Source organism: Barbatula barbatula, assembly GCF_947034865.1.
Source record: "Barbatula barbatula genome assembly, chromosome: 25".
Classification (NCBI taxonomy): domain Eukaryota; kingdom Metazoa; phylum Chordata; class Actinopteri; order Cypriniformes; family Nemacheilidae; genus Barbatula; species Barbatula barbatula.
The window spans coordinates 6,867,500-6,891,058 of record NC_136788.1 but is presented as its reverse complement, the minus strand read 5'-3'; the positions used below and the strand labels follow the sequence as shown (position 1 = coordinate 6,891,058).

The 23,559-nt window shown below is 39.3% G+C and overlaps 1 protein-coding gene across 1 annotated transcript in view; it reads right to left on the bottom strand.

The window, feature by feature from the left end:
- The window catches only part of abtb2b (ankyrin repeat and BTB (POZ) domain containing 2b), a 64,229-nt gene that overhangs the window by 15,501 nt on the left and 25,169 nt on the right, over positions 1 to 23,559 (bottom strand). The window contains exons 4-9 of the mRNA XM_079450164.1: positions 20,875 to 21,082; positions 12,852 to 13,004; positions 11,300 to 11,465; positions 11,086 to 11,175; positions 10,749 to 10,850; positions 10,223 to 10,319 (exon numbers count right to left, since the gene is read on the bottom strand). Coding sequence (XP_079306290.1) covers positions 10,223 to 10,319; positions 10,749 to 10,850; positions 11,086 to 11,175; positions 11,300 to 11,465; positions 12,852 to 13,004; positions 20,875 to 21,082 — 816 coding nt within the window. The remainder of the gene's footprint in view (positions 1 to 10,222; positions 10,320 to 10,748; positions 10,851 to 11,085; positions 11,176 to 11,299; positions 11,466 to 12,851; positions 13,005 to 20,874; positions 21,083 to 23,559) is intronic.

The following is a 23,559-nucleotide window of genomic DNA, read 5'->3' as shown; positions in this document are numbered from 1 at the left end:
GAGAAATATGAACTCATTCGGCCACCGGGGGGCGAAGTAACACTTTTGGAGTGCATAAACAATTGTATATCACGTGACATTTGACACATACTCAAACTATTGTTATCATATGATAGCTCTTCTCATTCTGAACAACTTTGCCTCTGGACACGCTTCTGTCGATCAAACGGTTCGTGAGTTATCGTTGACGATGTCAAAAACCTACTTTCGCGAACTAGTCCTAGGTTTTTCGACCGATCGGATCCAAACCAATGCAGATAAAATCTCTGGAGTGTGAATGTAAATAATTATCAAAAAAAAGTTTAAATTTCCTTTCACAGTTGCTTAGGGGCGTAAACATTTTAAATAGGCGGAGCCAATTACATTAAAATGCCTATAACTCGAGCACTATTAGAGATATCATCATGGGGCTTGGAACATATGTGTAGACCATCACTCCGCGATGACTTACAAAATACCGCTGCGTTTGGACACTAGGTGGCGCTATAACAGTAAAAATGGCAAAATTGACCCATCTTTGGTTGCCTTAACAATTGTGTATCACGTGACATTCGACATTTACACAAACTATCGATATCTTATGAAAGCTCTAATAATTCCAAACAAATTTGGCTTTTGAACCATTGATGTTGATCAAACAGTTTGTGAGTTATCTGTGATGATGTTAAGAAGCTGCTTTTGCGAACTTGTCCTAGGTTTTTCAAGCGATTTCAAAATTTCCACCACAGTACAATTCTCTGGACTCTCTAGATCAATAACTATCAAAAACATGTTAAACTTTTTCATTTCTGTGACCCTTACAGGGTCCTTTATTATTTTCAAGTGAACGGTGTACCTGAAAGCTCGCTACTCCTTAACAAATAATCCAATTGACTTGCCATTAAGTACAATCATACATCTTATTACACTAAACACGTGTGCAAAATATGATGGTGATCGGACAAGAGATACGTTTCCTGTCTCACAGGAACAAGGTGTTAGACATATAAAGCACTACACATTAAACGTTGCTCCATATTCACACGTCTATAAATATAGAACATGTCTGGCTGCTTGTAAGATGCTGTTTTGCTAAACTTAACACACACCTTTATTATGTACACCAGTTTAATTGCATGTAAACCCAAATTGTTACTCAGCCAGTCACATTGCAGCAACTCAATGCATTTATCTCGATGCAAGATCATTTCTTAAATGGATGTGACCAAATGAACCTGAAAAGATGATTCCCCTCAAGTGTACTATATGTGCATATGTGTGTAATCATGCGTAGTGTCTATGCACCGTTGCTGACTGTATCTATAATTTTTCAGGCGTTGGGAGTATCGTCCACTTGGGTGTTTTACTATGAGAGTCCTTGGCCTACTTGATGTAGGCAAAGATGCTTTAGATGCCTTAAAAGTGCTCGAACCCGCTAAATGCTGCTTGCAGCTTTATTAGGGTTCGAGCCCGTAGGGCTAGAAACCTATTGTATTTGTGGGTTTTATTATTATTCTTCTTCTTCTTTGTTATTATTCTTCCCTAAAACTATATGGGCAGCCTAAACCGTAAGGCTGACAGAGCTGAGACTTGGTCAGATGGTAGTAGTCCTTGTCGCTACTCAGATACATGGACCCAGCCAAATCGGCCCATAGGTGGCGCTACAGCGATGAAAAGCGCGTTTGCACTCTTTACTCCTAAACCGTTTGTCGCACACCCAAGTGTTTTATATCATTGTAATCATTGGCTCAAAACTTAAAAAACGTATATCTCCGATTTCATTTCCGGTATGCAAATTTTTCCGCTAATTTGCATTTTATGCAAAAAAATTAAAATGAACTAGTCCCTGGATTTTTGCCCGATCGGAACCAAACCAACGCTGATGTATTCTGTGGAGTGTGAATGTGAATAATTATCGAAAAAAAGTTGAAATTTCGATTCACCATTGCTAGGGGGCGCCAAAACGTCTGAACCGGAAGTGCCATGGTTGACTAAAATGGCCATAACTTGTGAACCGTTTGAGCAATCTTCATGGGGCTTGTACCCTATGTGTAGACTCTCAGTCCGGGGTCACAGTAAAAAGGATTTGGCGCTTGGCCACTAGGTGGCGCTATAATATACATGAACTCGAAAAGGGCTATAACTACCCAACCGTTTGCCCGATCGACTTATTATTTGGTATGGTGTGTCTTTGTGTCATGCACGATGATTGTATAAAAGGACAGTGGCGTATCTAATGAAACATGGCGGTCATCGGCCAATGAAGTTTGAGCACTCCTTAGACCGACTTAACGGGGGCCGATCGAAACGACACTCGCTGGGCTTGTTCGACTCGTGGTCCAGAAGGTCTGTAAGAAATATGAACTCATTTGGCCACCGGGGGGCGAAGTAACGGTTTTAGAGTGCATAAACAATTGTGAATCACGTGACATTTGACATATACTCAAACTATTGTTATCATATGATAGCTCTTCACATTCTGAACAACTTTGCCTCTGGACACGCTTCTGTCAATCAAACGGTTCGTGAGTTATCGCTGACGATGTCAAAAACCTACTTTCGCGAACTAGTCCTAGGTTTTTCGACCGATCGGATCCAAACCAATGCAGATAACATCTCTGGAGTGTGAATGTAAATAATTATCAAAAAAAAGTTGAAATTTTCTTTCACAGTTGCTTAGGGGCGTAAACATTTTTAATAGGCGGAGCCTATTACATTAAAATGCCCATAACTCGAGCACTATTAGAGATATCAACATGGGGCTTGGAACATATGTGTAGACCATCACTCCGAGATGACTTACAAAATACCGCGGCGTTTGGATACTAGGTGGCGCTATAACAGTAAAAATGGCAAAATTGACGTGTCTGTGGTTGCATAAACAATTGTGTATCACGTGACATTTGACATATACCCAAACTATTGACATCATATGATAGCTCTCCTCATTCTGAACAACTTTGCCTCTGGACACGCTTCTGTCAATCAAACGGTTCGTGAGTTATGGCTGATGATGTTAAAAACCTACTTTTGCGAACTGGTCCTTGGTTTTTCACTTGATCAGATCCAAACCAATGCAGATGACTTCTGTGGAGTGTGAATGTAAATAATTATCAAAAAAAAGTTGAAATTTCTTTTCACGGTTGCTTTGGGGCGTAAACATTTTAAATAGGCGGAGCCTATTGCATTAAAATGCCCATAACTCGAGCACTATTAGAGATATCATCATGGGGCTTGGAACATATGTGAAGACCATCACTCCTAGGTGAATTACAAAATACCGCGGTGTTAGAACACTAGGTGGCGCTATAAAGTATAAATGGCAAAATGTACACATCTTTGGTTGCCTTAACAATTGTGTATCACGTGACATTTGACATTTACACAAACTATCGATGTCATATGAAAGCTCTCATAATTCCAAACAAGTTTGGCTTTTGAACCATTGATGTCGATCAAACAGTTTGTGAGTTATCTGTGATGATGTTAAGAACCTACTTTTGCGAACTTGTCCTAGGTTTTTCAAGCGATTTCAAAATTTCCACCACAGTACAATTCTCTGGACTGTCTAGATCAATAACTATCAAAAACATCTTCAACTTTTTCATTTGCATGACCACTACAGGGTCCTTTATTATATTCAAGTAACCAGTGTACCTGAAATCTCGCTTCTCCTTAACAAATAATCCAATTGACTTGCCATTAAGTACACTCATACATCTTATTAGACTAAACAAGCATGCAAAATATGATGGTTATCAGACAAGAGATACGTTTCCTGTCTCACAGGAACAAGGTGTTAGACATATAAAGCACTACACATTAAACGTTGCTCCATATTCACACGTCTATAAATATAGAACATGTCTGGCTGGTTGTAAGATGCTGTTTTGCTTAACATAACACACACCTTTATTATGTACACCAGTTTAATTGCATGTAAACCCAAATATCTACTCAGCAGTCACATGGCAGCAACTCAATGCAATTAGGCATTTAGACGGGGTCATTTCTTAAATGGATGTGACCAAATTAACCTGAAAAAATGATTCCCCTCAAGTGTACTCTATGTGCATATCTGTGTAATCAGGCGTAGTGTCTGTGAACCGTTGCTGACCGTATCTATAATTTTTCAGGCGTTGGGAGTATCTTCCACTTGGGTGTTTTAGGATGAGAGTCCTCGGCCTACTTGATGAAGGCAAAGATGCTTTGGATGCCTTAAAAGTGCTCGAACCCGCTAAATGCTGCTTGCAGCTTTAATTCTTCTTCTTATTATTATTTTTCCGCGCTAAAACGCATCGCCCAGCCCAAACCGTAAGTCGTAAAAACTCGAGACTTTGTCAATTGGTTGTATATGTGCAGGTTACTCAGATACAGTGACCCAGCCAAATCGGCCCATAGGGGGCGCTATAGCGATGGCCAATGCGTTTGGGCTCATTGCTCGTAAACCGGATGTCGCACAACAAAGTTTTTGGTGTCATTGGAATCCTTGGCTCCAAACTTAAAAAATGGCTATCTCCGATTTCATTTCCGGTATGCAAATTTTTTCGCTAATTTGCATTTTATGAAAAAAAAAAAAAATGAACTAGTCCCTGGATTTTTGCCCGATCGGAAGCAAACCAAGACTGATGAATTCTGTGGAGTGTGAATATGAATAATCATAAAAAGAAGTTGAAATTTCGATTCAGGGTCGCTAGGGGGCATCAAAACGTCCGAACCGGAAGTAGCCAGTTTCACTCAAATGGCCATAACTCGTGAACCGTTTGAGATATCTTCACGGGCCTTGGACCCTATGTGTAGACTCTCAGTCCAGGGTCACAGTAAAAAGGAGTTGGCGTTTGGCCACTAGGTGGCGCTATAATAGCAAAGAACTCGAAAAGGGCTATAACTACGCAACCGTTTGCCCGATCGACTTATTATTTGGTATGGTGTGTCTTTGTGTCATGCACCGTGACTGTATAAAAGGACTTTGACGTTTCTCAAAAAAACATGGCCGCCATCGCCCAATGAATTTTGAGCCCTCATTAGACAGGGTTAACAGAGGCCGATCGAAACGACACTCGCTGGGCTTGTTCGACTCATGGTCCTGAAGGTCTGTAAGAAATATGAACTCATTCGGCCACCGGGGGGCGAAGTAACGGTTTTAGAGTGCATAAACAATTGTGTATCACGTGACATTTGACACATACTCAAACTATTTACATCATATGATATCTCTTCTCATTCTGAACAACTTTGCCTCTGGACGCGCCTCTGTCGATCAAACGGTTCGTGAGTTATCGCTGACGATGTCAAAAATCTACTTTCGCGAACTAGTCCTTGGTTTTTCAACCGATCGGAACCAAACCAATGCAGATGACTTCTGTGGAGTGTGAATGTAAATAATCATTGAAAAAAATGTTGAAATTTATATTCATACACGGTAGTGGGGGGCAAAAACTGAACTGGGCGGAGCCTATCACATTAAAATGGCCATAAATCCAGAACGGATTAACACATCATCATGGGGCTTGGAACATATGTGTAGACCATCACTCCGAGGTCACCTACAAAAGAAGGTGCCGTTTTGACACTAGGTGGCGCTAAAACAGTAAAAATGGCAAAATTGACGCGTATTTCATTACTTAAACTATTGTGTATCACGTGACATTTGACATACAAACAAACTATTGATATCATATGATAGTCCTCTACATTCTGAACAACTTTGCATCTTGATCCATTGATGTCAATCAAACGGTTCACGAGTTATCGGTGACGATGTTAAAAACTTACTTTTGCTAACTAGTTCTTAGATTTTCAAGCAATTTCAAAATGTCCACCACAGTACAATTCTCTGGACTCTCTGGGTCAATAATGACCAAAAACATGTTGAGTTTTTTTTATTGTGTGACCATTACAGGGTCCTTTATGATATTAACGTGAAGAATGTACGGTTAAGGTCGCTACTACTTAATAAATAATCCAACTGACTTGCAATTAAGTAGTATAATACATATGAAGAACCCTGAAGGAATGTTTGAGACCGCACACTTATGAGCTTCGCGTGATTCCCGTCTCATCTACCCGAGGATTGCTGCTTAATCCTGTAGTTTTCTGTGTGTCTAGGACTTTGATCTGTTTTGGGTGTGTTGGGGCATGCCCCCTGAGCCTGTTCAATGATGTCACAGTGGCTTGGATGGCTCAGATGACGAGAAACCCGTTATTACTGCTTGCAGTTATATTTAGGGTTTCGAGCCCGAAGGGCTGAAAACCTATTGTATTTGTAAGGATTTTTATTCTTCTTCTTATTATTATTTTTCCGCGCTAAAACGCATCGCCCAGCCCAAACCGTAAGTCGTAAAAACTCGAGACTTTGTCAATTGGTTGTATATGTGCAGGTTACTCAGATACAGTGACCCAGCCAAATCGGCCCATAGGGGGCGCTATAGCGATGGCCAATGCGTTTGGGCTCATTGCTCGTAAACCGGATGTCGCACAACAAAGTTTTTGGTGTCATTGGAATCCTTGGCTCCAAACTTAAAAAATGGCTATCTCCGATTTCATTTCCGGTATGCAAATTTTTTCGCTAATTTGCATTTTATGAAAAAAAAAAAAATGAACTAGTCCCTGGATTTTTGCCCGATCGGAAGCAAACCAAGACTGATGAATTCTGTGGAGTGTGAATATGAATAATCATAAAAAGAAGTTGAAATTTCGATTCAGGGTCGCTAGGGGGCATCAAAACGTCCGAACCGGAAGTAGCCAGTTTCACTCAAATGGCCATAACTCGTGAACCGTTTGAGATATCTTCACGGGCCTTGGACCCTATGTGTAGACTCTCAGTCCAGGGTCACAGTAAAAAGGAGTTGGCGTTTGGCCACTAGGTGGCGCTATAATAGCAAAGAACTCGAAAAGGGCTATAACTACGCAACCGTTTGCCCGATCGACTTATTATTTGGTATGGTGTGTCTTTGTGTCATGCACCGTGACTGTATAAAAGGACTTTGACGTTTCTCAAAAAAACATGGCCGCCATCGCCCAATGAATTTTGAGCCCTCATTAGACAGGGTTAACAGAGGCCGATCGAAACGACACTCGCTGGGCTTGTTCGACTCATGGTCCTGAAGGTCTGTAAGAAATATGAACTCATTCGGCCACCGGGGGGCGAAGTAACGGTTTTAGAGTGCATAAACAATTGTGTATCACGTGACATTTGACACATACTCAAACTATTTACATCATATGATATCTCTTCTCATTCTGAACAACTTTGCCTCTGGACGCGCCTCTGTCGATCAAACGGTTCGTGAGTTATCGCTGACGATGTCAAAAATCTACTTTCGCGAACTAGTCCTTGGTTTTTCAACCGATCGGAACCAAACCAATGCAGATGACTTCTGTGGAGTGTGAATGTAAATAATCATTGAAAAAAATGTTGAAATTTATATTCATACACGGTAGTGGGGGGCAAAAACTGAACTGGGCGGAGCCTATCACATTAAAATGGCCATAAATCCAGAACGGATTAACACATCATCATGGGGCTTGGAACATATGTGTAGACCATCACTCCGAGGTCACCTACAAAAGAAGGTGCCGTTTTGACACTAGGTGGCGCTAAAACAGTAAAAATGGCAAAATTGACGCGTATTTCATTACTTAAACTATTGTGTATCACGTGACATTTGACATACAAACAAACTATTGATATCATATGATAGTCCTCTACATTCTGAACAACTTTGCATCTTGATCCATTGATGTCAATCAAACGGTTCACGAGTTATCGGTGACGATGTTAAAAACTTACTTTTGCTAACTAGTTCTTAGATTTTCAAGCAATTTCAAAATGTCCACCACAGTACAATTCTCTGGACTCTCTGGGTCAATAATGACCAAAAACATGTTGAGTTTTTTTTATTGTGTGACCATTACAGGGTCCTTTATGATATTAACGTGAAGAATGTACGGTTAAGGTCGCTACTACTTAATAAATAATCCAACTGACTTGCAATTAAGTAGTATAATACATATGAAGAACCCTGAAGGAATGTTTGAGACCGCACACTTATGAGCTTCGCGTGATTCCCGTCTCATCTACCCGAGGATTGCTGCTTAATCCTGTAGTTTTCTGTGTGTCTAGGACTTTGATCTGTTTTGGGTGTGTTGGGGCATGCCCCCTGAGCCTGTTCAATGATGTCACAGTGGCTTGGATGGCTCAGATGACGAGAAACCCGTTATTACTGCTTGCAGTTATATTCTTCTTATTATTATTCTTCCGCCATAAAACGTGTTGCCCAGCCCAAACCGTAAGTCGTAGAAACTCGAGACTTTGTCGGATGGTAGTAGTCTTGCTCGCTACTCAGATACTCGGAGCCAGCCATGTCGGTCCATAGGTGACGCTATAGCGATGGCCAATGCGTTTGGGCTCAATGCTCGTAAACCGGATGTCGCACAACAAAGTGTTTGGTGTCATTGGAATCCTTGGCTCCAAACTTAAAAAATGGCTATCTCCGATTTCATTTCCGGTATGCAAATTTTTCCGCTAATTTGCATTTTATAAAAAAAAAAAAAAATGAACTAGTCCCTGGATTTTTGTCCGATCGGAACCAAACCAACGCTGATGAATTCTGTGTAGTGTGAATGTAAATAATTATCGAAAAAAAGTTGAAATTTCTATTCAGCGTCGCTAGGGGGCATCAAAACATCTAAACCGGAAGTGGCCAGTTTCACTAAAATGACCATAACTCGTGAACCGTTTGAGCTATCTTCACGGGGCTTAGACCGTATGTGAAGACCCTCAGTCCGGGGTCACAGTAAAAATAACTCGGTGTTTGGCCACTAGGTGGCGCTACAATAGCAAAGAACTCAAAAAGGGCTATAACTACGCAACCGTTTCCCCGATCAACTTATTATTTGGTATGGTGTGTCTTTGTGTCATGCACCCTGACTGTATAAAAGGACTTTGGCGTTTCTCAAAAAACATGGCCGCTATCGGCCAATGAATTTTGAGCACTCATTAGACAGGGTTAACGGGGGCCGATCGAAACGACACTCACTGGGCTTGTTCGACTCGTGGTCCAGAAGGTCTGTAAGAAATATGAACTTATTCGGCCACCGGGGGGCGAAGTAACTATTTTAGAGTGCATAAACAATTGTGTATCACGTGACATTTGACACATACTCAAACTATTTACATCATATGATAGCTCTTCTCATTCTGAACAACTTTGCCTCTGGACACGATTCTGTCGATCAAACGGTTCGTGAGTTATCGCTGACGATGTCAAAAATCTACTTTCGCGAACTAGTCCTTGGTTTTTCAACCGATCGGAACCAAACCAATGCAGATGACTTCTGTGGAGTGTGAATGGAAATAATCATTGAAAAAAAGTTGAAATTTATATTCACACACGGTAGGGGGGGGGCAAAAACTGAACTGGGCGGAGCCTATCACATTAAAATGGCCATAAATCCAGAACAGATTAACACATCATCATGGGGCTTGGAACATATGTGTAGACCATCACTCTGAGGTCACCTAAAAAAGAAGGTGGCGTTTGGACACTAGGTGGCGCTAGACCAGTAGAAATGGCAAAATTGACGCGTATTTCATTACTTAAACAATTGTGTATCACGTGACATTTGACATACACACAAACTATTGATATCATATGATAGCTCTTCTCATTCTGAACAAATTTGCCTCTTGATCTATTGATGTCAATCAAACGGTTCAGGAGTTATTGCTGATGATGTTAAAATCTTACTTTTGCAAACTAGTTCTTTGATTTTCAAGCAATTTCAAAATTTCCACCATAGTACAATTCTCTGGACTCTCTAGGTCAACAATGATTAAAAACATGTTGAGTTTTTTGACTTGATATGAGAAAATGTAATCTATGTCCTATATGTGCATGTGTGTGTGAGCATGCCTGGGTCTGTATGAGCCAATGCTGACCCTTTGACTCATTTTTCTGGGTGTGGGGTTGTATTGTCGATTGTGGACATGTTAGTTTGCCATCCCTGAGACTGGTCGACTTTTACTTACCTAAACTTCTCGAAACCCGATAATTGCTGCTTGCAGCTATATTTGTTTTTGCTTTTGTAAGGCTTTTCTTATTCTTAATATTAGTCAAGACAAAACAGACTAAAGATTAAATGTCTTTCTTTCTTGTACATTTATGTTGCATGTAATTTTACTGGCAAACAAAATCAAAATCACATATTTTGCTTTGTGATGAGCTGGTCTGGTACACACCTGCTGCAGATGCTAGCTGAAGAGGCGTCTCGGCACTGCTCTCTTGTCCATTACGGACGGCTGCTCCTTCAACGTTTGCACCGGCATCTAAAAGCAGCTGAGAAAATAACCGAAAACTATTATTACCGACGTAAGACTTCCCACAAATATGACCCAGCCTGTGAAAACCGAGCTTAAGTCATTTTAATTAAATTCGATGTTATTTCTAAAGCGATTTTTATTTATATATTGTACAGGGCACAATAATATTGATTTTATGTTAATTTACTGTTTTCTACCCAAAATCAATCAACATAATGTAAAGAACATTATGTAAAAAAAGTAGGCCATGTTAAAGATTGAAATTGTAGTGAAATCAAATGTATCTCAACATTTGATTTTGGGAATTTAGCTCAGATTTTACAGTCTTGGCCACAAATATGCCATGTGTTATATGACGGGTGAGGACAGTTGGTAAATCTAAATGGACATGACCATAGACTCAATGTAAGGTAAATAAAATCTATTCAAACAAACATCTGTTTACCTGTACCACTGATATATGTCCATGCAACACAGCGAACGTGAGCGCAACCCAATGTCGACTGTCTGGATGAACTGAAGGGTGTTTGGGGGAGCAGCCAGGGACCTAAATGCACAAGATTATTAGTGTTGGTTTTCAATAAAGACACATTACTATATAAAGACCTATTCACACATCTGAATTGTAGTCGCATAGATATTGAGACATTTTTTTTAATTATGTCAAAAGTTTGGCTTAGCAATGCTTTCTTGAAAATAATCGAAAATATAACTTTTTTGTGTCCTTTAGACATATTTTAGGCTGCCAGAGTCTGTGGTGTCATACAAATGGTAGTACATACCGCTACATCTAGATTGGCCCCGGCGTCTATCAGCATCTGAACTAAAGCTTCATCTCCAGCTGAGCAGGCGTACATCAGCGGGGTCATACCCTGTTACAGCCAGAGAGAGAGAGAGAGAGATCACTGAATCTGTCATCTGGATCCAAAGTGATGTATAGTTTAGTGTTAGTCTTTGACAGGTGGTGTTAAAAGCGTGGCTCTGATCGAACGCTACCTGGTCATCCATGCTGTTGACACCATCTGGTCCCAGCAGCTCGATGGCTTGACCGATTAGATCGGTACGGCCACAGTTGAGCATGCGAAAGCCCAGGTCCAGCTGGAACTTCTCTGTGGCGGCTTTGGCATCCAGCCGTCTGAAGGAACTAAAGCAACACTCAGGCCTAGAAGAAAAAAGAAGAATATTAGAAAACACATAAGAAAGGTGGATAGTCGGTGAGGGAGTTTGAAAATAGATGGTTTGGGTGGAGTGCTGAAGTTTTTATAAATCATTAAGAATAGACTTGAGGTGCTGACATCAGCGTGTGGGCCGCATTACGGGTGGATCAGTGCAAATCTGAGGCTATGCTGAAGAGGTTTTGTTAATGTTTTAAAGAGTAAATATTCCTTGATTTTAAGGTCCTATTTTGGTTTATGTTGTGTCTAACAACAACTTTGAGTACATGCAAGGTGTATTTTGTTATAACAAGGAGTTTTTCTTACCTTACTTCTTGACTGACTCTTAAATTGACCCTACTTTCCTACTCTGTTCTGATTGGTCAGATAGTCTAGTCTGCTATGATTGGTCTAGCACAAATGAGGCCCACGGGCTACAGTGTTTGGGGGAGAAGAGTAAAGTTTTTGCGGGCAGTCTTAGTAAAATGTAAGCGGGGCCTAAATCTGCTTATTTGCCAACAGTCGACTATCTTTTTTCCAAGCCAATAACTTTGTTAATCATTCACCTTCGGCTTTACAACTTGGCAGACTGCTTATATTCACACACGCCAACATTACATGTAATTTACATGATCTTGTGATATGTACTTGCGTAATAAAGTTAGTTTTGGAAAGTTACACGTATGAGATCATGTCTGATATCCTCAGCTATGTTGGTAAATGCACCAAAATAAAGAATTAATTCAGGTCGAACCTGAACTTTAAAAAACTCGCCAAGCCTGGAGCCCATGTACCAAATGTACCTAAGAAATGATTAAATAATCGAAATGCAATAATGTCCCCTGCCTCTGTGTTTCTGAAAAAACAAAGAAGATTTTTGAAAGACAGACGGCTGCGTCCGTCATAACATACTATAACAGTACGTACTGCTTTAAATGAAGTACCTACCTATCGCCTTTTAAAACAGTACTTTCTATGTAGTATGCGTTGGCAATTTTGGATGCACGGTTAGTGATGGTTGCTGTAGTGTTGCGATGTGAATGTTAAAGTGCTCTGTGTGGTGGTTATTGGTTATTTCCACAGCAAACACACCATGACCACTATCCCAGCTGTATGCTTGCTTACAGACCATTGTGCAAGATGTAAACAAAAAAGCACTTCCCAAGAGCACTTTTTAAGTCTTTAAGGTGTTTGTTTAACATTTTCATACATTCCTACATTTTCCGTTGGTTGTATTTCTTTCCTAACGTTTGTGTGGAATTAAAAAAGAAAAATGCTTTTTGTCTTTGGACAAGCGTTGTTTACATCTTGCAAAATGGTGTACAGATAGCTATTTATAAACATCCAGTAGCTTGTGTTTTGCCTTGATCATGTGTTATTTCAAAGCATCTTACTTCAACAGTCTGGGCTCACAGTCTAGTCCAGGCAAGAGAAGACGTGCAGTCTGTCTGACATCATCGCTGTCCACCAATAAGCTACGGCGGTGTTCGGCGTGGACAATGGCCACGCGCATCCACTCCATCAGAGGGGGGAGTAAAAGGAACGGCCTGGGGGAAAGAAACAGGATACACATCACAAGTCTGTCTGCGAGGAATTGTTTCTATTATTACTTCTTTTATTCTATTGTGGTATTGCTATAAATGACCAGCAGTCACTATTTAATTTCCTGTCAACTAAAATTAAAATCTTTTATATGTCAGGTTTTTTTATTTGTACTCTATTAGTCCAATGTGTATTTAAAACTTTCCCAAATCATATCATTCAGGGAGTCGACACTGGCTGGGTGTGTGAATGTAACAAATATGCAGTGATCCAAAGATGTGTAAAACAAGCTCGGCCACTCCACACTAAATCTGTTTAAATAGAAGGTCTTGCGCAACGAGTGCCGAGCTTTCAAAGAGACAAAGTGTCTTTCAACAGCCTGTCATATCCATGTATTCATGCCAGGAACGAGATCCATCTGCTGGAATTTTGTTTATAGCCATTGCAGACATGAATGTGTTGTTTTTGTAGGCGTGTGAGCTTCTTGACTGAACTTGAGACAGATATAGTTAAATCTTTGTTTACTCAAAACATGTGGGTTGTTTCTTGAAACCAGATCAAATCATGTAATGGACTAAATTACACGATTCGAGGCACAATCTGTGTTGAAAGTGTAACCAATTACTTTCCATTGTTGACAAGACTTCAAGGCTCTTAAAGGTACAGTGCACCCAAAAATGAAAATTCTTGTTTACTCACTAACATGTTGCAAATCTGAATGACTTTATACAATATGACATTTTTTTTCTTGCTGATTCATTCCATGAAAGAAAACCAGCAGAAACTTTCTTTTCCAACAGGGGGCACTATTGTCACTGTTCTGTGATCAGAGTTACCAAGCAGTTTCTTTAACATGGTCTCTTCCCAAACCCCAATCTAATCTTTTCGGCCGCAAAATGTTGATAAGACGATGGAAATAGCAATTTCTACCACCTTCTAAGCCTTCCATGCCTTTAGAAGACGTCAGATACCAACGTCACGGTCCGTCTCCAGAGTGCTCGATCCATAGCAAGAACTCAATGACGTCAACGAGAAAAACAAAAAGTCTGCTGAGAGTCTGACGGCCCAGCATGGCATGCAAATGAGACTTACTTAGAGGTGCGTGAAGCTCATTAAACAAACAAGATGTGAGCAACGGAGGAACCGATCTCTGGAGGACTGCAGACACGCTCCACCACAACAAACATGAAAACATGACAGATGACAGCTTGACGGGAGCAATTTTGGAAAACTGAAACTGTGCTTTGATGTTGAAACCTCTGAAGATTTGTTGGAAGATAAAGACACTGCATCCTATTCTTATATGTTCAAATCTTTAGACGCATTGTCTTTGAGCAAATTATTAAAAATGATCCATTTGTTCAGTTTAGTGAATATAAGTGACAGCATAAACAAACGTGCATTACTGTTCGTGGACGGCCCTTAACTTCCGGTACACATTCACAAACAATAGAGCGCCTGTAGATCATTTTTTGATACGGTTTCTGTAAATGCGAAACTACAAACTACAGGACCCATTCAGCAAATTGTTTATTAAATACAGTTATATATACAATAAATTAATAATATTAATTTATGTTAATGTCAATTAAATTAAATATAAATAGTTCTATTATTAGACACTAGCCAAACACAGACCGGAGGTTATGAAACGGTCTATAGCAAATATTACCATGTTAGCATAACCTAGCATCTTCTACAAGTCATTTTTCTCTTCCAAGGCAACAACATTTTGAGGCAAATGTTGCTTAGCAACTTAATGGTAGTTATTTTTAAAGTTAGTTTGTTGCTGGCTACATATTATAACCCGTAAAAATACCAGTTAAACCGTAATATTCAAGAAAAATTATGTAAATACATTAAGAAAATAGATGTTTTTCATGTTATTTTACAACCAACTTGAAAATTTGCCTTTTATTTCTGTAATTCATTATTTTTTTTACAGATTTTCAAAAAATATGTAAAAGTTCTCTATAATAAAACAGTATGGCACAGACATTTGAGGTAAACTGTCGCACCCTTTTGAGTACAGATGTTTATTACTGCTAGAAGACAAAGGTACATGTTGGAACAGGGCCACTTATCAGCTTTTAAGTTGGTACAGTTTCATATTGGTTGTTGAAAAACTGACTACTAGATATAAACCCCACATTGTCTGTTCAGACTACAAAACAATTACAACGTGATTTTTTATCAGATTTTGAACCACATATAAATCGAAATTTAAGCTTTATTATTTCAGACTATCAACTTTCTGTTTGAACAGATTTCAGCCAAGAACAAAAACAAAACAGAGCCATGTATGTACACGCCAGGAGCTGCATAATTCTTTAACATCAGATCTTAAGAGGTTTTAGTAGCATTTGTTAAACCTGTGGTTGTAAAAAAACTCAATATTAATCCACGTGTAAGGAAAGAACTTCACAGGAAAGTGGGGGGAGCTAGTTTGAGTAAACACGTGACTGAGATACGCACTTCAAGACTGCATACTTTAACAAACAAATCGTAAAAGTACATTTAGTTGCCGACAGCATTGATCAATAGAAATCTACAGGCGATATTGTTAAGACTAATATATTGCCGCCTTGTAAGTGTGTTTACGTTTGGTGCTGAAGAGGGGGTGGATCGTGTTGTCATGATTCTGCCATCTCTTGTCTTGATTTTCTGGTCTAGGAGCAGATTCATGACAGACTCAAGTGTTTTATGTGGAGAGAAACCTATTATAGTCAATCAGGACATAATATGCATTCTCTCCAGTCTCGTCATTTGGCCCCGCCCCTCTGGGTCCTAGTATAGCTTTCCTCCTGTGTCTCATGACCCACACCTGCCCATTGTTATCTCCTTTGTTAGTCTCCCTATATAATGCCCTCTTGTCTATTGTTTTGTGCTTGTTCGTTTTGCATTCATGTGTCTGTATCTCGTGCCTGTGATTGCGTCATATCTTTGAGACATTCCAAGAGCCTGAGTTGAAGTGAGTTTTAGTTATTGGTTAGTCTGTTGTTGTTGTTGTTTGTCTAGTGTTGTTAAATCCTTGTTAGTTTAGTTTAGTTAAGTCCTCCTCCAGTTCTTGTATGTTCTTTTACCCCATTGTGGGCTTTTGTTTTGTTCCTGTTTTTATACATTAAATCCCTTGTTAACCCCTTCATCCCTGTGTCTGCCTGCATTTGGGTTCTCCCCTGAGATCTCTCCCTGAGATCGTGGCACGTGTAAGACCTTGTTATCTTTGTGAACTTAAGGATCTGATTGTATGAGTGTTTTTATCAAAAAGAAACAAAGTGACAGCGTTTTACCATAAAGTATTTACACACACAAATACGTGTTAGAAAGCCGCTAATAACTGCACCACAGAAACACTTATAAACTCACAACACTACAATGTTTATGGTATGTGAAGCTACCATAGACTTCTATAGCTTTTTATATAAACCTGATTGTAATGACTATTTGTGTTAATAAGTAGTAATAATATTTTTAAGTCTATAGCTAAGCTTTGCATTAGCGACACAAACGTTGTTGGTTTGATTCCCAGTTAACATGCATACTGACAAAACAAATGTACACCTTGAAAGCACTTCGCTTAGGATAATAGCGTCTGCCGAATGCATAGCCTAAATGTATATACACGTACACAAGTTGATTCTCTGCCCGATAGCTCTTTCCCCTGCTAAGTGGAATTATCGATCCCTCAAAAGCTTTTTAACCCACAAACCCTAAATGTTTACGGCTCGATTAGCATGCTAGGTTACAACAGCCCACTACGCTTTCAGGGAAACACAAAGTCAAACTTCTGATGGATAGTCTACTCGCCTGACCTGCTCTTATATGAAAACAAAACCATCATGAAACTTAAGCCCTTCAACATTTTTACAACCCTGGCTTTGTTCTGCCGTCACAACGTTAGTAAAACGCAAAAGCCCGTCCGCATCCCTCCGAGTCTTGTTCGTTTGGCCCCTGGGTCGCCTCAACAATGACCCCTGCTTATGATTCAAGAGCTCAAGTTCACTCCGTGGCCTTCAACCCGAAATCCGAGCTCATTTTCGGCAAACATCAAAGCTTGGCTAATCAGGGCTTGCGGAAACCGGATAGCGCTTCAGGGTAATTGGGCAACTAGCGCGTACAGACATTTACACACGTGTTAAGAGCTTTTAACATGACTAGATTACACTAGAGATGTGTAACGGTGATTAAGACAGTACTGCTGAGACCACACGACTAGTTTCCCTGCTATAAACATATAGAAGACTCAAAGACGTCTCTGAGTCATATACAAATACCAGAGTCTGGCAGACAGTATGAGCACTATGTCTTAAACCCTGTAGTTTTCAAGCCAAAAATGTTTTGCGGTTTGGCAGAGGATCATGATTAATTCCACCATCACTTGCATTAAATGAGAGTGTTATGAAGTGTATTTGTCTAAATTTAAAATCGTGTTTATATAGTATACAATATTTGCTACATTTATGGAAATTGTTTAATCAAGTGTCTTTCTCTACACCAGACAAGGCAACTCTTTGATAGATGTGTTAGATTATTCTTCATAAAGTACTGGGGTTTTTTTAAACTGTTTTTATATTGACTGAGTAAGGCCATGTCAAATATTGAAATCATAGTAAAATAAATGGTTAAAATCAAACTCGTAATAAGATTATAATACTTTAGCTTGAATTTCAGAGATAAACTCTAAATAAAATGTTGTGTTATTTCAACCCAGCGTTGGGTCAAAAGTGGACAAACCCAAGAGTTGGGTTATAAATGAACCTATGCTTGGTCGATTCAACCTAAAATGCTGGGTTGTTTCAACCCATTGTTGGGTAAAAATAACCATATTCTGGGTTAATTTCTGGGTTTGTTCATTTTTGACCCAACGATGCGTTGAAATAACCCAACATTTTTTAGAGGGCAGGTTCACACACACATTCAAACTGGGATACAACCCATACTGTTCATCCACTAGCTGGTCTGTAAGGACACTCATTTGGGGTCAGTGTATTTCAATCCTCTCATCTTACATTGCCCCCTTGATGTGCATCCACTTAACACCCAGCACTCCCCTTCACCTCTCTCAACCTCATCCTTCCTCTTTCTCCACCCACTAGATACTCTTCACACAACCTGTCCGTCATAAATCAACATTTCTTCCTACAAAACTCAAGCTCAGACTCTGCTGGATCCGTAACGCCCCTTCACGTTTACAGGCCCCTGTTAGGACCACACAGTATGCCTGTGCCCCATTGTGGTTTCATTTCAAATAAAGGTTTTATAGACTTTTCAATGGGAGGCGTGATGGGGAGACCTTGAATAATGATTGAGCCCTTTACCGTAATTACTGCCAGAAGTGAGGTACAACCTGTATTCCATTCTACTCTAGCACACACGCACGCTACAAACAATGACGCTGTAGATCATTTCCGCCACAATCATGAAACAGGATTCAGAATTGGAGTCCTGGAGTTGGTAGTAGGGCGCCATTGTTGTTTTTCTCTTAACTTTGTTAGGTCTTCCACAAGTGGGACAGCTGTAGCCAATAAGAAGATTGGCTATACTCAACACATGATCTGATAACTGCTCACATACACTCCAGTACACACAATCAAGCCATTTAGACAGTTGTGCTTCACAATCAACAACAAACATCAAAGTTCACAAACATCCCATTCCATCACTAGAGGACTGGATTCACTTTACTTCTGGATGCAGGAGACGGGTAAGGCTTCCAGATGATGTTGTACCTGTGTGACCTGTATGTTATTATAAAGGAATGTTTGGAAAAATTTGGAGGCCCTGTTATAGGTTTTGGGAGAGTTTTGCTAAAGGTTGCAAGAAGCTTTTGAGCTTATGATCGCTTTCTGGATTAATTGAATGACTGAATGGAAACATCTCAAACTGTCCACAGAGCTTTTGGTTTAATTTTAAAGACAACGCAAGGAAATTATTAACAGCTGTTATTTAGTTGACAAATATACCATAAATGTGACATTAAACATTTTGAAAAAAAAAATAAGGATAAATCCCTCTTACTGTGTGTTCACATAGAGCGCGAATGAGGCGTCAAAAACGCGCTATTCGCGAGTAGTTTGACGCTTGAACATTTTGTGTTTACTCGCTTCATTCGCGTCATTCGCTTCATTCGCGTCATTCGCTTCATTCGCGCTATTCGCGCGTGAAATTTGCTTCATTCGCGCTATTCGCGCGTGAAATTTGCGTCATTCGCGCTATTCGCGTCATTCGCGCTATTCGCGTCATTTGCGAGTGAAATTCGCTTCACGAAATTCTTTTTACAATTTACCGGATTCTCCGACCTCCTCACTCACTTTCTTCCAAGCAAGATCCTTTTTATTCCTATTTTTATGAACACGTATCATATAGCTCCGGGTGTCCACACACTGAGATGAGCTTGTCCTCCATTTTTTATTTCTGCCTCTGCTCGCTACGTCGTCTATGTCACTACTCGAGCAGGCGCCTGATTGGTTAACGCGGCGCGAATTTTCACCAAAGTTCAGATTTTTCAACTCACGCAATTCGCGCCATTCGCGTCATTCGCGCTATTCGCGTCATTCGCGCCATTCGCGCCGCCTCATTCGCGCTATTCGCGTCTATCGCGTCTTTGCATTGACTTAACATGTAAATCACTCGCGCTTGACGCCTCATTCGCGCTCGGTGTGAACACACAGTTATGCCGTTTTATATTATAATATAAATAATCGTATTTATTATTTTTACCATTTATTCATTATTAACAGATTGTTTTCTAAATTTAGTCACACAATAGGACACATGTCCGGTATATTTGTCAACTACCCAGTGTAAAAACATAGTTGTGAACTAGTGTCCTCAGTTTACTTTTGTACACTTAAAATACACTTCTATAAACTAAAACTGGGCCAAGTAGTATTTAAATAGTACACTTACAAGTATTTTAGTATCACCAACATATAAGATTAAGTGAAATGATATATTGAAGTAGCGCATATCATGAAATAAAAATGTTAAGATACGTTCCTTAGAGCTATGGTGTTTTATGATATGACCTGCCAACGTAACCATATATATTATATTAATATTCTGTTACTTTTTAAATTTGTGCTTTCACTACATTAGAAGGTTCTCTCTTAGGGTTGCTTAATTTTAATTCTGAAAATACTGTTTTATTTTTAGTGACGTATTGACTGAATTGTATTAATTTATATACGCATTTAATGTTGTCAATTCTTCAATGAAACAAATGTTATTAAAAATTGTTAATGTTTTGAAAATAAATCTCTTCAATATGGTACAATTGTAATTTAGCATTTAGTATTGTGTGTAATTACACCCATATAAAGTTAACGAAAAATCAACTTAAAAGGGAAAACTTGATGCAAACTTTTTCTAAATATTTAACTTTCCTAATACAGCCAAAGTTTCTAAACACTGTAGCAGCTTGACCAAACCCCTGTTTTTGTGATTTTATATTAAAAGTAGCTTTGGGAAAGTTCATTTTATAGTTTGTCCAGATGGGATCCACTAGAATCATCAAATTGTAACTCAACCTTGCCATATGTTAATCATCTTATTAACCTTCAGTAATGCTGTTGCCCTCAGGACATCCTCAAAGCGAGACAAGGGACGCCAATGAGCCTTTCCTCAAAACAAATGTCTTCTGTAACAGAATATAATGAACTTCCAGAACGCAGCAGCTGGGAAAGGCATTTCAGGAGCTCCTCACACTTCTACTGTATCATTAAGAGCTTTAGAAGTTCCTTCAGGCTGTGGATTTCACAGAGTTTACTTACATGTCAATGGGCCATTAGGGGTTCGGGGTGATAATTAGTTTAGCCCATTCTTTGTGTGGATTGTAGACTGGATTAATGGGAGGGGGTTAGTAATGAGACTCACCTTTCTTTGCTTAAGGCCATCCTGGGTGGATCCAGGTTGGGGTTCTCCATGGACTCCATCTGAGGACATCGCAGGAAGTAATAGAGAGTGTGGAGGGCATCTGGAGACCAGGAGACGGGCTGTTGGCGGGCGTGGCGAGCCGGACTGAGGCCGTGCCGAACAGAACTGAGACGCTGCATGTGGTGCATGGCCCGTGACACCAGGTCACCTGACAAACAAACATCATATTTAACGTTTAATACGAGAATTTAAATTTTCCAAAGCAAGAATGATCCTTAGGTCATTCATAAGTGTGAGATATATTTTTGTACTACATATTGTTAGGCATTGTTGTATTCTTAAATCGTATCTGCTGATAGATTGGAGAAGGTAGTTCTAGCTTAGTGGAGCACAACTGTAAGTACAAAAAATAAATTTTTGGTTTTCCTTTAGTCTTATTGTAGCTTTTTATTATATTGATATATATATATATATATATATATATATATATATATATATATTATTATTTTTTATGTTAATTCTAGTTATGTTTTTATTAAATTTTTCCATTTTATTATTCATTTATTTTTAATATTAAAAATAAATATTATTTTTTAATCATTATAATTATATAATCATAATAATATATGTATAATATAAATCATATATTTGTAATTATTTTAATAATTTATTTACTTGTATTGCTCTTCAGGTTTAATGTTTATTTCATTTTTACTTTTGTTATTTATTTATTTATAGTTAATTTCGTTGTCTTAACTTAGCAATCAACTGAAATAATTTAGACTCCTATTTTTCAAAATGTTTAAGTTTAAAATAAAAAAAATAAAAAATAGTTTCAGTTACAATAATAACCCTGACAAGAACCAATAAATGTATTACACAGTATGATAAAATCAGAAGAACTGACTCATCAGACATTCACTTCACGAGTCACCACTGCATCATATTCAATATTTACATTTTTTGTTTTCGTATATTTTTTTTCCTTTACATTTGTGTGTATTCCTACATACTTTTACAGAGGGTTACATCATGTTGCCTACCTGCATTACAGAACACTTACCAAAACCACAAGCTGACCATTATTGCAGAGCTAATATGGAAAAAGAATCGACATGGATAATGTCTCTCCTCAAACCAGTTTCTGAACAATTCACACACCTCCTTATCTATTTTCCTCATTGGTCTTCGTTTGAGAAGAAGATACAGATAACAGTGGAATTAAACTCAACATGAAGACACAATGTTGTGTGCTGACTGCTCCATTAGTGTGAACATGGGAAGTAATTGCCCCTTTGGTTCATTTTCATTTTGGGTTCATGAGTTTTGATCTGAAAGATACCAAATCTGTAGCAATAGGGGCCCTTTTGTGCTCTTCCAGGCCCTACAAAGGGTCTAAAGAGAATTTATAAAGCCGTCAGGAAGTTGTGGGGCTTTATTCCTAGGCCTGACCCTGACGTTCACATCATATCTACTAGACTGAGGATATTAAATACAACATTCACAAAGCTCAACGTATTACTTCCCTAAGCGTCCCTCCAAAAGAAAAAACGATAAACTGACCCCTAAACAGAGCCACACTTTTATTAGCCACTTTCCCCACACTGTCCACACATCCATCAGGGTACAGCTGGATGGAACCTACACCAGCGCTCGTGGGGAAAGTGCCAAATCAAGCCATCAACCTCATGACCCGTGTACAAAGACAGCTCTCACTGAATTTGTTTAGTTTTTGGGCCTTTCCTAAGGCCCCACTAAATGTTTAGCCGGCATGAACGTGCCCTTGTGCTGTTTGAGACAAACAGCAGAGTGTTTGGGTTTTCGCAGAAGGAAATTTGTGCCTTTCCATCAGTAAATCCAACCCGGCCACCGCATTGCCTGTGGCATGATGTGTAAACACAAAAACTGCAGGTAAGAGAGTAGGAGAAGGATGACCTGTGCCTACAAAGAAACTCCTTTAGTGTTGAAAATATCCCCGTTTCAAATGTAAACTCACGTGAGAAGGGAACCAAAACATAGTACAATGAGCCAACAGTCGGAGTGGGCGTGAAAATGTGTGTCGGATGTTCAAAAGTGTTTCTATGAATAGTAACTGCTGTAATCTAGACAAAAAAAAACCAACACTAACCCTCTTTCTCTCAACAGGTAGGTTTCTTGCTCTTTTATGACATATTGCTTATTGCCCCCCGAACTCTTTGTAAGTTGCTTTGGATCAAAGCGTCTGCTAAATGACTAAATGTAATCTTTTGTAACCTGTTTTCAAGAACTGCTAAAACATTATGAGGAACTCAGTAATCTACTTCTAATTACGAGCAAGTACTGAGAAATGCTGTTTCTTATTTACCGGCACCAAAATAGAGAAACAGCACCAGAGAAATACACAACAGGCTTTGCCTTTATCAAGAAGAGCAAACATTGAATCAGGGAGACAGACAGTGCGTGTCTCATTTCAAGACATGTGAGTCAAACATTATCTAAAGACGACACTGTCTGGGAAGAGAGGAGGGGCTTCTTTCTCTCCTGTTTGATAAGAGTGAAATATTTTAACATCCTGCTGGAATTATCTGGACAAACTGGTGCACGGAGCACTTAACCAACAAGATAATAACCAAAACACTTTTCGCCTGTCTTGTAGCGTCTCATTCTTATCAAAACATTCTGTTTAGAGAGCAAACATGGCCTTCC